The 15,718-nt window shown below is 35.9% G+C and overlaps 1 protein-coding gene across 1 annotated transcript in view; it reads right to left on the bottom strand.

Moving 5' to 3' along the window:
- The window catches only part of dnajc17 (DnaJ (Hsp40) homolog, subfamily C, member 17), a 36,464-nt gene extending 24,942 nt beyond the window's left edge, over positions 1-11,522 (bottom strand). Inside the window, exons 1-5 of the mRNA XM_032547357.1 lie at positions 11,281-11,522; positions 3,301-3,370; positions 975-1,033; positions 792-879; positions 581-657 (exon numbers count right to left, since the gene is read on the bottom strand). Of these exons, the coding sequence (XP_032403248.1) occupies positions 581-657; positions 792-879; positions 975-1,033; positions 3,301-3,370; positions 11,281-11,361 (375 nt within the window). The 5' untranslated portion in view covers positions 11,362-11,522. The remainder of the gene's footprint in view (positions 1-580; positions 658-791; positions 880-974; positions 1,034-3,300; positions 3,371-11,280) is intronic.
- Positions 11,523-15,718: the final 4,196 nt, after the last annotated feature.

Below are 15,718 nucleotides of genomic sequence, written 5' to 3'. Positions count from 1 at the left end.
CATAAAAATAATGTATCATTTTGTGTGTGCTTGTATTAATGAATATAGATATTGCACTTTGTGTGATTTAAGTAGGAGTATCATAGTACACAAAACAAAGTAGATGGCATTTTAATTTAATGAATATGTTTATGTATGCATGACAAATCAAATATTTCCCTATCTTAAACTAAAGACTGTGGATCTTTAAAAGTAATGGAAAATGGAATGCTATTTAATACATCATGTACCTATATCTGCTTTAAACTTTCTCCCTGATTGCTCTGCTGTGTTTTTGCCTCCATCATGTCTTCACAGAACAGCAGGATTCATATTAACAATAAATTACACACAGATGTACTATATATAGTAAATTAGGAGACTTCTGACTGCAGCTACCCATATTGGATGTTGTCAAAATAAAGGGAGTAATTAAAAATGGATGCCACAATGTTTTGATTTATATGTGAGAAACAATTTAAACACCATGCAAAACTTTTCTTCCACTTTCCAATTATGAACTTGATCGTGTTGGTCTTGATTGTGTGGTTTTAATGTGACAAAATATTCTTACTGTTCAACACACTTTAGATATTATTACCTCTTCTTCAAGTGTTCTTGTGATTTGCACTTCCTCCTGGCTCTGAGCCTCTGCTCGCCGTTCTCTGGCCTCCAAGTCTGAAACAAATAGACTCATGTTCATCCCTTATATTTTCAAAATGAGGTTTCTACAAGTTGTTTTAAAAATGTTTTACTTTGTTTCATTAACCCTGTAGTACCTTTAATATAACAGGTAAACAGCAACTACTCACCAAGTTTAATTTTCTTCCTTTTATCATCTAATTTCTTGTTTCGTTCTTCAGCTTGTTTCTTGGCAGCACGAATCTTGTCATAGGCAGCCTGGAAAGAGCATCAGTCACAGGTACGAACTGTCTGATGATGTGGGAGTGAATCAGGAGGATTTTTACAGGTTAAAAATATATTGTTGGTCTCACCTTGGCTGCAGCATCAGTGAGAACTTCAAGAGCCTGGGACAATTGATGGAAGAGCTCCGCTGTAAGAAAGGGACGATGGCAAATATGTGAGCTTTACAGTAAAAATAAATTAAAAAAATTAGGCTAATAAGTTATCAAATTGTTGACATACAAGTCAATGTTTTACAACTAAGGAGAGAAAAGAAAACAGAATAAATCTACACACAATACAAACTTAATTTATGGACAAAGCATTGAAAATTTACATAAAGAAACCAGAGGTTTTCTCTTATAAAACCTGCTTCCTCCAATGAGAAATGGCGAATTGTCTTCACCTCTCTCCATCCATCCTCAGTTTCCCTCCACTCCAGCTGTCACTTAACACAAACCCACAGTTATAAATGTGAACACTAGGAGACCACATTCCCCGGGCTCATCCTACACCACTGACCATCCTGCCCAACCTTAATCATTCACTTATGGATGGCCTAACAGGCTGATATTGTTACTTCCTGTGGGGACTGGCAATACACACTAACAGATGATAGTGCTAGCAAAGGCGGTCAGATTACCTCCATGGATATAACTGGCTCAAATGAAATCCAACTGGGGGCGGAGGGGTTAGGTGGAATCTGCCATGTCTTAAAGGCAACTCAAGTGTCACAACATGGTTGGTTGGGAAAAATGAGGGATTTCATGAGGGGTATCTTCAATCAGTGAAGTATGATAAGCTTTAAGTCTCCTTTTCCATGCATACAGCTGCCCCCTTAGGGGGTGACAAGTTCCAAGTCAAGTTCTGCTTGCGTGTGTTAGAGGCCAAGTCTGTCTATGTGTGAGTTCAAATGTTGAGGCCCTCCAAACCACTTCTTTTCCATTTCTGGGAAACCGACCCCCTGCTTTTGTACTATTCCTCTCAACCTCCTAACCGTACCAATTTCCAATTTTTTTTTTCCTGTCACGATCAGAAATCATCTAAACCATCCAGGAACCACAGTAACCTCCCTTGAAAACATACCTCATTACCAGCCTTTTGTGCAAGTTGCTTCAACCCCCCCTACTGACAGAAAGCTACAGTGAAATTCTTTGCTTCTTGCTGCAGAGAGCAGACCGACTCATCAATTAGGAAGAGGACGGAAACAGAGGCAACTGTGGTGCTGATGAGGTTTTTCCAAGCTTGTCTGTCTGATTAGAAATACTCCAGCAGGAAAGGATCTGGTTATCTACAATTCCTGTCAGTAGTTTAAATACACACCTGATAAATCATCTCCCTTTCTTTTTACCATAAAATATCACCTTTAAATATTCTGATTTATTAGAACTGTTCCTTTTTTGAGGGTAGAAAAATCACAGAACATATATTTTTTATTGACTTTCAAATACAATTTAATTACAACATATTGTTATTTTGTGTAGCCATTTACAGGGTGCTGGTATAATGCTGGCTTATTTTTTGACCATCTTTTGTGACACCGTTTTTCTAGCATCTCTTCTAAAGTTTTGATCATCACCCTGTTGAAGGCCCAAATTGCATCTAATGCTGCATTCCAGTTGTATTTGAAACTGAAAAGAATCAACCAAAATGCCCTCCTAAGTCAGATTTCTCACTGGGAAACTAGAAGAAACTACTACCCCCAGTTATAGGCTTGCATTTCAGAATGGTTGCTATTCACATCAACAGTAATAAGATGTGGAGAAAAAAATTATTTTTCAAGACACAGGAGAGTACGTCTAAATCAGTGTTACATGTGGCGCCTGCAACTCTAAACTGAACAAGTGATGTTTTTTTTATGGAAAGTAAAGCTTACAATGATGTTTGCATCACTATGTTAGAATTTCTACTTCTTAACTAGAACACTGTTACCTCAGATATCAGTAAAACCAACCCCTGAATGAAGCTTCCACCACCATGCTTGAAACTTGGTATGTTATTATTTGGTCTAAAAGTTATTTTTGACTGCTCAGAACATTCTCAGGATTGGGGACAAAGATCTCAATATTGGCCTACTGTGACCATAAAATTTTTCTTCAGATGATATTTAGCTTTTAAGGTGTTCACTAGTCAGGGAAACAATGACGATGCTGTTTCAGTATATCTTCCAGTTTATGATAGGCTTCAGCCATGACGATTTATGAGTTGTTCACAAATAAATTATCAATTTCCTTCCATCTAGGGTTAACGATCAAAGCTATTGAACACAAAACAAGTTTTGTGGTAGCTCCGGTATGCATTTAAAACACTTATATTCATTAAAAGTCAGATATTCAGAATAATGATAGAAGTTTGTGCATAAAATGCAGCAAAGGCAAAAACAGACTAAATGAAACAATAAAAAAAGTTTTCCCTCACCTGCTTTGGGGTTGTCTGGGTTCTTGTCTGGATGACAGGTCAGTGCCTTCTGTCTGTAGGCTTTCTTGATCTGGTTAAAAGGAGAATACATTAATTTCTTGTTAATTTCTTCATCTTTGTTGCTTTCAAAAAATGATTGCCACATTACAAAGTTAGCTGATCTTACATTTACCTGCAACATTGGTATCTATAAAAGTTTTGCTCCATTTGTTTTGGCTCATATACATAAAATAAATCAATCATTCATAATTTATTAAAATCTGTGAGGGACAATGGTTTCCTTTCCTGTGATTAAAAGAAGCACAGTAAATTCCTCGGGATTTAGAAATTATTTAAAGTTTATGCAAATATTAACATGTCAAACAAAAAAGGTAAACTTACAGTAATGAGAGCTGATCATCAATACAACCAAGAAAATGCTATCAATACAGATTAACTAGACAAACCAACCAAGTAAACAAGCAAAAGAATATTAAAAATAAACTAATACACATAGTAAACACAAAAGAAAATCACTCAAAAATATGATAATTAAAACAGATTAAAATGATTAGAATTACCAAAAGTTTATTGAGTTCTCAGAAGAAGCAGCAAATGGGATTTTGTTGGCTAATTATGAATAATAATGCTAAACTTAAGAGGGATTATGGGTGGGAAAGAGGAGAATTCAAGGTTCTCAGGATGAGAGAACTTCAAGTAAAAGTTGAAAGACAATGGAAAGTATGGAGCATTACAACTTTAAGTTTGAATTTTACAGCTTTTCTTCTAAATGAGTCATGGTTCTTTTGAGATGATGATGATGGGTAAACTGGGTGACTGCTTATAATGTTTTCCCTTCACTTGTCCAGTTAGGGGCGGGAGGGTTCCATTAGACACCTCCTCCATTGGTGAAATAAAAGAAAGCAGGAAAAGCTTCTGTGAAGACTATAGGGGCTCTGACTTTCTGCACGCAACTCCAAAAACACATGCTCAGATGTGTACCGTGCATTGCATGCTAAAGATCTGCCTCATACATTCCTTCATACATGTGAGCACAGCCTAAATACACAAATCCTAATCAGACGTTCTGATGTACCGCATGTTTTCACGTATTCCGACTCCCCAGCCCGCTCCGTCCCAACTTTCACATAAATCAATCTCCTGCCAGTATGCTACAGGCCATGAAAAAAGTGGAAGCACCTTTCTTTATGTCTGGGAAACATTTACATTTGTCTTCTTGCATATGCAGTGTTTATGTAGGTTATTTAGCACAATTTGACCTTTACAGTGCAAACCAAGCTCCAATGTTGACCAAACAAAGCAGAATGTGATAAGATGCAGCATTTTTAGCAACAACCTAAATGAGTCCCTGTGTTATACACATTAAGACAGATACGGACTGTACAAAGCACAAGACTTTAAGTTTCAATGATATCAACAGGTCTCTCTTTTTTTTTCTTCTTTACTTCAAAGCGTAAGTGATTATTTGTGTCCAGGATGTTCAGGTACTAGGAATCATAAAAGAATACCAAGTATTTTCTGTTTGGTACAAATAATCATCATAAAGCTAAAACTGGCAGACCAGTGCTTCAGTTCTGGCTCCGGTCTTTGGCTTTAGGCTCTCTCCATCTGTCTCTCCTTGCTCTTTGCTTTATAATTCCAATTATAGCTCTTTCTAAAATGTTCCAAACACTTTTAGGAAGATATGAGCAAGTTAAACACTAAAGTCTGTGCTCTGAATGCATTCGCCACACCCTACAAAATATAAACAGTTTTTTCCATCAACAAAAGTAATGATTGAAGGCAATCTGTGGTCCTAAAATTTGTAAAGACTTTGAAATAAAGAATTCAAATTTATTCATAACTTGCTCTATTTTCCTTTAATCATTGTCAGAAGTCTCTCTTGCAAACACATTCATTGTCTTTTGAGGTTTTTCACCTTTTGTGACGTGACAAAATAAAATCTACTTTGGGATTTTTTGTGACAGACCAACATAAAGTAGGGCAGAACTCTAAAGTGGATGAAACACTACACAGTTTACTCCCACCTATTTGTGGTTCAGTATTTGCAGATTATTCATAGAAAACTTCCATAATTTACAGATTTTCCTATAAATCGAACTAAATTATTCGAGGCAAAAAGCAGTTCGAGAAGCTGAAATATCTGCAGGCCTTTGGCGGGCATTTGCAATGCAGCCAATCAAGAGGTGCCATTAATTTTTCTTATTGCTTATTTGCTATAACCCCAAGAGGGGAAATAACAAAGAATGTGGATGTTAGTTTCTGTGGAATTGCTAAGATGGTTGCGTATTAATACATAGTAAGTTATGTTTGGTATTTGAAATATTAAAATAGGCAGTTATTAGAATATCTGGGGGCTTGATATTTATCAGCAGTGACAGATAAGCTGTTCAGAGTTGATTGCAAGATGTATGGAGATGAACATAGTGTAATCCTGGCTGCAAAGGCTACAAAACACCAGAAACTGGTGTGCAGGTTCACCGTCCAGCAGGGCTGTAACCCAAAAGATACAGCTGGAGATATGATGGAATGGAATAACTGAAGCATATTAATTTGTTGGAAGGGTCCAGACAAAGTACACACCTAAATTCAACTGGGAAGCATCTCACGATTTGAGATGCTCTCCATCCAGTCTGACTGATTTGAGGAATTATGCAGAGAAATTGACAAAAATGCTCTGTCTTATTAGAATACCATGCATTATTTTCCTTCCACTTTATATTTGTGCTGTACTTTGTGTTTGAATCTGCTTCATATTTTTCACACTCCAGTAACATTTAAGAAATATGTTCCTTGGTTTTGTTATCATGAAACAATTGATGCTTAAATAAAAAACATAAACTTTTTAATCCTTAATTTTTCCTGAGCTTATTTTCCCTAGCTAACTTGCAGAATAAACAAAGTTTTCAACACAAAATATCAATTATGTATGCATTAAAGAAAATATTTGCACATTTCTGAACATAATATTTAAGATCAGCTCTAAATGTAGTAAAGAAAACCAGTGTAAAGCTATTGTTTTATGAGCAAAGGAAAACTGCCCAGGTGAATTTCTTGTGTTCAAACAATGAACGTCTTACTGAAATTTCTAGCTCATCACATGGGCAGTTATGCTAATTCAGCATAACAACAAAGATCAAAGTTAGTAATAGGCACAATAATCAAATATGCCTTAATCAGGGTTGCAATTGTTTGCTACATTCAGGATTTAGAAAGCTAAGCTGTTCAATTATAGTTGTTATAATTTTACAATTTTAACATATTTCCAAATCATTGTCTGATTTTATTCATTTGCATTCTAAATACTTATCATATTTCGCCATTTTCTCCCCCTCCTCCCATTTCTTTTTCTCTAAAATATAATTTCATATTTCATCAAGCCACTGTAGCTCCCATTAGTGCCATAACCAGCAGGATTGAACTCAAGACTGAACCCCATTGGCTCAAAAACCTAGAAATCAATAATCAGCTCAGACATAATTGCATCTTCATGGTCATCTTTTGGCAGATTTTGCTGATTGTTAAAGGACAAAAAAATCCCGATAGCATGCAAACAAAACAAGAAAAATAAGAAGAAGAAGAAACTCCATATTGATTATAATTTTACATCCTGCTACTACTACCACTCCTTGTAACATCCCAATGTTCTAGGTTTCAAATGCGAGAAACTAAATGAAGGAAATTGCTGAACTATTTCCCACGCTTGAGTTTGTGGAAGGACAAGTCACAAGATCAAGAGAAGACAACAATCCTGCAGCAGCAAGCCAACAGTAGCCAAATGGTTTGAGTCTCCACCGCACTGATTCCTCCGTACATCTTGTCCTCATTACCCGTCTCCAGGGCCAAGTGATTGCTGACAAACTGCTGCTGAGTGTCCTAGCCGCATCGCAGCCACAGCAGAACCTCTGAGGCTGATAAGCTGCCTCACTGCCATGGGACTCTCCCTCTTAATTGCTATACTCCACTATTTAGAGGCAATTATTTGCTGAAGGAAGATAGCAGTCAGAAGAAGAACATAGTAGAGAAGAAAGAGTAATTGTGAAAGGAGTATTGCTGAACAAAATGAGGATGAATGCAAACAGGTTTCTTATATAAATGTTGATCATTTCACTTTTATGACATGAAGTAAATGTCCTAAACAGAACCAAAATTACCTTGTGTTAATAAAAGTAACTCTGCATCTTCGTGTCAAACCTTTTAGAGAAAATTATGTGCAGCACATTCTTCAATATTGGTACTAGTTTTGAATCCAACGTAAATACAATTCTCAGGTTTATTTGCTTTTATTCAACTCAGAAATGTGCATGAAAGTACATCTTTTTACTTTTACATTTCTCTTTACATTTCTAAAATGCTTTTAGCTATGTAAAAGCCTCAGTTAGGTAGGACAAGTTCAATAAACCATTTGGAAGAAGCACGTGGAAGGACAAATGGAGTTTCCAGAAGATAATTATGTGAAGTTGTGCAGCAGTCTAGAATATCAACCTTCTTTTTTGAGCATGAGAAAATTGAAAGCATTATCCTCAGTAAAACTACTCTTCTCTTGTTTTTCCCCTCCTGCTTATTGAGCTAGATGCTCATTTGTGCACTGCTACAATTTATTCAACATCGGCACCACTGTCCATACTTGTTTCAGTATGTAATATTTAAGGTGTCAGGATAGTCGCAAAACAAAATTCTTGACAAGTCTTAGTCATCTTTTCAACACTGATATCCTTTTAAGTTTTAAAAACACCGTAGAAGAGGAAAACTAAATATGTTGAAGACTATTGCAGCAAGATACTATGATGTGCAAGTAAAATAGTAAAACTTCAAGTAAAACTCTGATACTAGGATTCATTTCAGGCACAGAGAGTTTTTCTGAAATATGTCCAAAAAAATTGTGAAAGAATTTCATACTGTTCTGCTAAATCAAATTATGGTAGCGATAGGGAGGATAATTCTTCTTTAGTTCACTTGAGCATTTTAGGAGAATATGCACATTTAAAAGTGTCCTTTTGAAATTGAGTATTAGTCACAGATTATATTTCATAGCAATCCTTATCCATTTACAAAAAACAGACAATCTATAAAAGATCTACAGTCCGTTCCACATATTCATAAGCCTTGAACATTCTGGCACATTAAAGCCACAAAATTCAATGTATTCTATTGGTATTTTATGTAGTAGAACACAAAATATTTTATAATTGTGTAATAAAAGGAAAGAATACAAACAGACAAGATGAAAGATTGGAAGCAGCTTTGGATTTCTGTTCACAATTCTGTTCTGCTTGGATATTTGATTCAATGCATAATCAGACTTTGCTTTCATTGATATGTACAGTTTTCCTTAATCAAGCAGTAGATGTGCACCCATGCTACCAGACCATAGCTGAATAAACATTTAGAAAGAAAAAGAAAGCTTAATTCTTTGTGCAAATGTCACAACTTCAGTGCAAAAGTACAAAACAAAGAACTAATCACAGTCTGCACAATTCAAGTAGAAATGTACTCTTCTAAATGTCACAAACAGGTTCATTTTATTGCTAAGACCACAGATCAAGCTATAATTTTTTTTCAGACAAATTTCTCCAAAACCTTCTAAAATATCTGAAGGTGTAGTGAGCATTAATATTCAGCCCCAGGAGTAAATACTTTGTAAAAGAATCTTTTTCTGAAAAAAAAACTGCAAGTATTTGGAAGAACAGTATGTCTTTACTAGCTTTATGCATTCAGGAACTATAAATTGATGCTCATTTTTCTTTTCCAAAAAGCTTCAGCTTTTTCAGATTATTAGAGAACATCTGTGGACATCAATTTTCAAGTTTTACCACACATTCTCAATTGAATTTAGGTCTGGACTTTTACTGGGCCATTCTAATATATAAATATGCTCTAATTGATCTGTTCCATTGTTTCAAATCTATTGCAGCCTCGAGCCAGTTTGACCAGCTTTCTTGTCTTTCACCACAGCATGATGCCATCATCACCATGTTTAACTGTGGGGAATGTGTGCTCATGGTGATGCACACCATGCGTTTTCTACAACAGCACACTTTGCTGCCTTTTATATATACCAACACTAAAGGAAGATGTCCAGTAATAGACTTTATGGCACTCTGTGTTCCAATGATTTAGTAAGATGCAAACTGTAAGAAAAACCTTGTACCTTTAACTTTCATTGCGTCTATCCCCATAAAAGTGTGGCAATGGAGGAAAGTTGGCGACATCCAACTTTCATGATCAGAATTTCCAGTTTAGGCACAATTGCTGTTTTGTTTTCTACAAGCTTCCAAGGACAAAGAAAATACAAAATAATGTTTTATATCCTGGCTAAAAAGGTTTTGGTCCAACATATAAATTCCTAATTAAATTCACTGAAATTCATGGCTACATTGTGGAAAAGTTTTAAGGGTGGGATTACTTTTGCAAGTCACTGTATCAGGAACAGCCTTGTACAGGAACAGCCTTGCTATAAGCTAGAACTGTGCACCTAAACGGTCCTAAACGGTAAGTTATATGAGCATGTTCTTGCTTCATACTGCAATTCATTAGGTAAAAGGTTTATTAAAATTATAGACGCAGAATAAACCACAAAAGCATCTGTGTGGTCCCACTTGTTGACATGTCTTTACCTTGCAATCTGCGGTAGGTACAACTCTGGTGGTTTTTCCTCACCACCACCCAAACCCCCAAGCCCAGTTATTTACAGCTGTTAAATCATAAGATTTTATAAGTTTCACTAGCTTTTTTAAATATCAAAGAACATCACAAATTCAGCTACAGTGATATAAGAGATGGATTAAAAAATGGGTTTTGCAGACATACACTCAATGCAATACTCCTGCGTCAAAGCAATATTTTACAGTCTGTAAAACACGGCTTTTACGTAATGCCTGTTTATGTGACAACCCATGTTGGGATGAGCTTCTTCCCTTTCTCCCTGATTAACAGCCTGACTAGAGAGAGATGAGGCCGCAGGCCAAACAACTGGAATAAGTGTCTGATGACATCCGTCGTCACACATTTGATTGATTTTTGTACAAGTCCTCTGATTTTATTCAGCGCACGTACTCACAATCCCACTATCTCTCTGAACCATCAACAGACCGCAGAGAGTCACTGCTCTCAATTTTGGAGCTTCAGCTCTGCCCAAGCCACAACCACGGACTTCCTCAAGGATAATCCTCTGGGAATGAGAACACTTTGAAATTCAATTAAGAAATTAACTACTTCCCTTCTTTTGGCAGTAATTTTAATTCCTCCTTGTTTAGGCCAGTGGATTTTGGAGAGATGTGGCGGTGGATGGAAAAAGAAGTATTAAGGACATTGTGGTCAACATCTCTGAGACCGTGATTAAAGTTTAAGCAAATCATGGCAAAAGAGGGAAGCTTAATGACCTCAAATCTATTCTTGAACTAATAATTTATATTATGAAGAATAAAAGCAAGCTTATGATATGCAAGAGTGAGAACACTTTTAAAACTCTTTTATATTCTGAGCAAAACGATGTCTATCAAATATCTGAATAACCTTAATTGCATTAGATTATCTTACTATTTGTTTTGTTTTTACTATTTTATTTTCTCATATCCTAAATTTGCCAACAATTTCAACCCGTTACACGCAGAAGTTACCTGCCGCGACGTCTCCATCTAGTGGCCATTCTAGATTAGTACAGCTGCGAGGTTCGGCATTTAGCTGGTTTGTATGTTTACTGGCTGTTTGTTTAATTTTTATTTTGTCGGGTCATTCTTGAGTTAATCCTCTCATGCTGTCTGCATGACATTTATCTTAATTGGTAAGATGCATTGTAACTGTGCTATTTTTACAGCGATAAACCAAATTAATACATTCAGTCAGGCACATAAACAGAGTCTTCCTACCTGCTTCATAGGAATACGCTTTTAAGTTAAAAATAGTAAAAGCACCTTTCACACATGTTTCATTATCTGCTAGTAAAATTGGTTTGTTTTAAAAGCTTCCTTATTTACGTACCTCTTTCGTTGTAGCTGAGTTCTCAATGCCGAGTAATCCATACAGGTCCATTTGTAAGATTTCCTTCGCCTTTCCAGACATTTTTAATTTGAAACAAACTAGAGCAACTATACAGAGTAAACAAAACGCTCTTAATACCGTTTGCGCTGGTTCCGAAGTGGTAACGTTTGGCTAATTTAGCATTTGTTTTAGTTTTTCAGGCAGCATGAGTTTGACGTCGACGACCTTTTAACCTGGATGTACTTTGCATGCTGGGAAATGTAGTTTGTTGCTAAGCAATTTCGGGCTTCCTGGATTTTTTATATATATATATTTTTTTTTTTAGTTTTTTTAGAGTTTTACTCTTGACAGAAATTTTCGGGCTTTACTTTATCTTGTTTTATATTACATTTCACTAAAATTAGCACAACAAATGACAGTTTCCAAGCTGCTTTGTATAAAACGGTGTAAAAGGAAACATTCACTTGGTTACCACTGCACATAACTTTTATTTTTTCTCATATTAAAATTTTTTATCCATCTTTTTAACTTCCTTGAAATTATTATTGCTGCATAAAATAAGCTAATGGTATAATGTAAAAACATCTTTCTTCTAAATTTCTCTGGGGATGAGGATGTACTTGTTTGAATGGTGTCCAAGTGAGTCCTTCTTTCTGTGCCTTGTGACTTTTTTGTAACTTTAGTTATTTTCCTCTTCATGATAGATGACGTTACATAAAAATACCCAGAACACAATTTCTAGAAACTGTTTTGTAGCTAAGACACTGACATGTGTAACACTGAATGCACATAAATCATTCAATCTTATTTGACTCATTATTTATCAAACTCACTTTGAGGAATGGATTTTAGACTTCATACTGAACAAATTCTAAAACAAATTTAAAGAAGCAAAGAATATCCTAGATTTTTCTCAGGTTTAAAATTTATTTTACTGCTGTCAAGACATTTTTTACTATTTAATTGAAATTCACAAGAATATGAGAAAAAAAACACTAATAATTTTTAAAAGATCAAGAATTTTGTTGTTAATCACCCCAAGGTCTATTTACTGATAATTTAATTGAGTAAAACAAATGCACAAACAAGCATAGATAACCCAAAGTTGCCAATACGTATTTTATTCTACAAACTATTATTAAAAGAATAATATCAAAACTTTTCTGCAAAAGAAATTAAACTTCAACATATTGTCTAAAAGAAAGTAAAACCAAACCTTTATCTAAAGCTTGGTGGTTTTTCAGGGAGTTATAGAAAAGGTGGTTTAGCTGCCTATTTTTCTCCTACGATATCTACTCTGAGCGGTGGAGAAGTATCATGGCAGAGCTCCAGTGAAGTGCCTTGTTTTGGGTCAGGCGATTCCCCTCTTAGAACTAATTTCTCTCCCTCCCCTAATTTCAGCTTTATGAAATCCTCCCCAGCTTCTTAGCACCAACAGCAGTTCTGTCTGTCTGGAGGCAACGCAGAGAAAAGGTAGACTGCCAGTTCTGACTCAGGTCTTCTTGAGTATTAGAACCCCAGTACCTCACTGAAAGTCAAAGCTTCCAGGGAAGGAGTCATCAAAAGGTCTGATCAACCAATCTAAATAGACACATATTAGATTTTTGCTTTTTATTTTTCATCAACTAATATTTAAAATTATCACCAAAATTTGTTCTGACTTGTTAATATCAAGCATTCATTGTTAATGGACTTTGATATGCATTTGTAAGTTTTCAGAAAAAGCTCTTTTTAAGCATGACATTTGTCAATGTCTAATAACACTGATATCTTGAAGACTCAAGGATTCCACTTGTCATATAAGAGGTTGCTCCAATTAAATCTAAAAATCCAGCAAGGCCATTGTGAAGACACTTGGAGGAACATATTTATTGTGAGTAACAGAACAAAGGCAAACTTCCCAATTTGAATGGCAAAAACACAAATTCTGATAAGTGAGCCTGTCTGCATCTCTGTGATCATTACACAGCAAACATGAATGAGAATCAATGGTCCAATTATGCCTTACACACTTGACAGGCTGTTGGATGTTGCCAAAATAAGGCTAAAATTATTAGCAATCCGAAAACGATGGGAGGGAGGTACCTACACCACATTGATTTGTTATGCATTATATATCTTCTAAAGTTAGCTGAAAGATTTCTTTTTTTTTCCCCAAGTCCCTCGGTGGAAAGTCAGGGACTTTAAATCTTACAAAATTACTGCTTGAGACCAAAATCTTGTGTATATCAAGGTGAAATACTCAGATCAGGCTACTTTTTTTTTTTTTTTTTACAAAAAGTGGCAAAATTACTGCCAATTTGGATATTTATAACAACAAAAAGAAACACAACAAAGATATTGACTTTGAAGATTACATATTGGATCACAGCGTGTCTCACAATCCAGTTCCACAAGCTGAATTAGCAGTCTATTCACGATGACTTCATAATATTTACTTTCTAGTCTTTGGTTAAACATGGGAATGTGCAGCGACTATTTTGCTGAGGCTGGAAACACAGCTATACACCAATAATTAATCCAATAATAATCAATAAACTTATTCTGAAGTTATGAACTTCAGAATAAGTTCTGAAGTTCAGAACTTATTCTCCTTTTTATGTCTTGCTAATAGTCCCCAGGATAGAAGCTTCATTCTTCAATGTAACAATGGGGCTTATTGTGATGGTGCCTTTGTTTTGGATCTGCAAAGCAGGATGACAGCTCAGATCATTTCTGTCTTTTGTCTGGTGAAATGAAATTCTTTCAAGTCACAAAGACGAGCATAATCTGATCCACTAAAACGCAGAAACACATTTCTTAACACTTTTGATTCCCACGGAATCGAAAGTGCAGGCATTGTTGACTTTTTCAATTGAAGGAAGAACTTCTCCCTTCTCTTGAGTTTTATAAAATCTGCATCAGCATCTACTTTCAAGGGTCTGATTTAGTGAATCTGGGAACTCTTTTTTTCTGTTTCTCTCTTAATGCTTTCATCCGGAGGTCAGGTTCAGCTCATGGGATGGTGCGCTTGTGTGTGTGTGGGGGGGGGGGGGGGGGGGGAGGTGTCCAACAACTGGCTCTAGTCAGCATCACATGGAGAGCTTAAAGTTACACAACTATGCACACGTATGGAGAGGAAACTCTGCAATTCTGTTTTCAAAATAAAAGCACAAGCATCAAAGCTTCTGTAAAAGTAAAAACTTTCACCCAGTGAAACCGAAACCCAGATTATGTAAAAATCTGATGATTTCAAAAGAATTGAAGCTATTGCACAAAACACTATATTAAGGGGGACAACCTGTCCCAGATAAGTAACCATCTAAATTACAGCCAGTTTCTTACTGACTGACCCTTGCTATTATTCATTGCCATTCTTATTACATTTATGATTTTTTTCTAAATTACACTGTACACAGGAGGTAAAAATCTGTTTTATATACAGTATGTGCTGCACTTTGACACAGATACCCTTGTTATGTTAGACCTGGGGTGTTTCTACATACATGGTATTCTTTCCCAAACTTCCTCCACAATCCAAACCCATACATGTTAGGTTGAACAAATTTTCCAGATTGTTTTTTTGGTCTAATTCTGAACAGCCATTCAGTCAGATAGCTTTACACCAAGGAAAGGACTCAATGGGAAGTAATGATTCTTTTTTTCTCTCTCTCTCTTGAAGGAGTGTCCTATTTCTCCGTGAGATATTTTATCACTAACTGAACAGAGTGATGGCAGACTGTCAACCTTACGAATTTTTTAGAAAGTATCTGTTAGTGGTAGTGTTTAGAAAGTAGCATTTCTCAAACATTTCAGCTATGAAGATTTTCATTCCGCCTGCTCAAGCTACTCTTGTGTATTTACAAAGTCCCAGCGATGTCAGGAGGGAGCAGATAAGAATGGAGTACTCTCCTATAGGTTCAAGGCACTCTAATTGAAGAGTCACAATGTAGTTAGAACAGACTGAATAGACTCTGAGTACATGTGACAAGAATGAATAAAGTGATAAAATTCCTTAGGAGATGGCTGAGCTAACTATGACCTTGAGAAAGCAGAATGGATACAGCAGATGACATGCCTCTACAAATCATCAAGGTCTGAGAACCAGGACTCTATGTAATTTGTATTCTTCATCTCTCCACTCTTGTTTCAGACACTAGAACCTTTACTTCCAAATTAAATGCTAAATTTACGTTATCTAGAAAGTAGAGTATGCAACTCTGACCTAAAGCGCAGTCTTTTTTTTTTTTTTTTTGCTTTGCTCAGACGAGATGCTTCTGACACTATCTCTGGTTCATGAGTAGTTTAATACCATAGTTCTAGTCAAATTCCAGTTTCTACCACACCTTTTCCTTTCACTTAACTTTCCATTATTATGCTTGAATTGTATGGTGGCACATCCTCCATTTGGATAGTGTTAACTGGACAACTGGACAGTCGTGATCAAAATGTAACATTT

This window comes from Xiphophorus hellerii, chromosome 19 (assembly GCF_003331165.1).
Source record: "Xiphophorus hellerii strain 12219 chromosome 19, Xiphophorus_hellerii-4.1, whole genome shotgun sequence".
Taxonomy (NCBI): domain Eukaryota; kingdom Metazoa; phylum Chordata; class Actinopteri; order Cyprinodontiformes; family Poeciliidae; genus Xiphophorus; species Xiphophorus hellerii.
The sequence above is the reverse complement of the archived record's forward strand: the minus strand, read 5'-3'. Positions and strand labels throughout refer to the sequence as shown.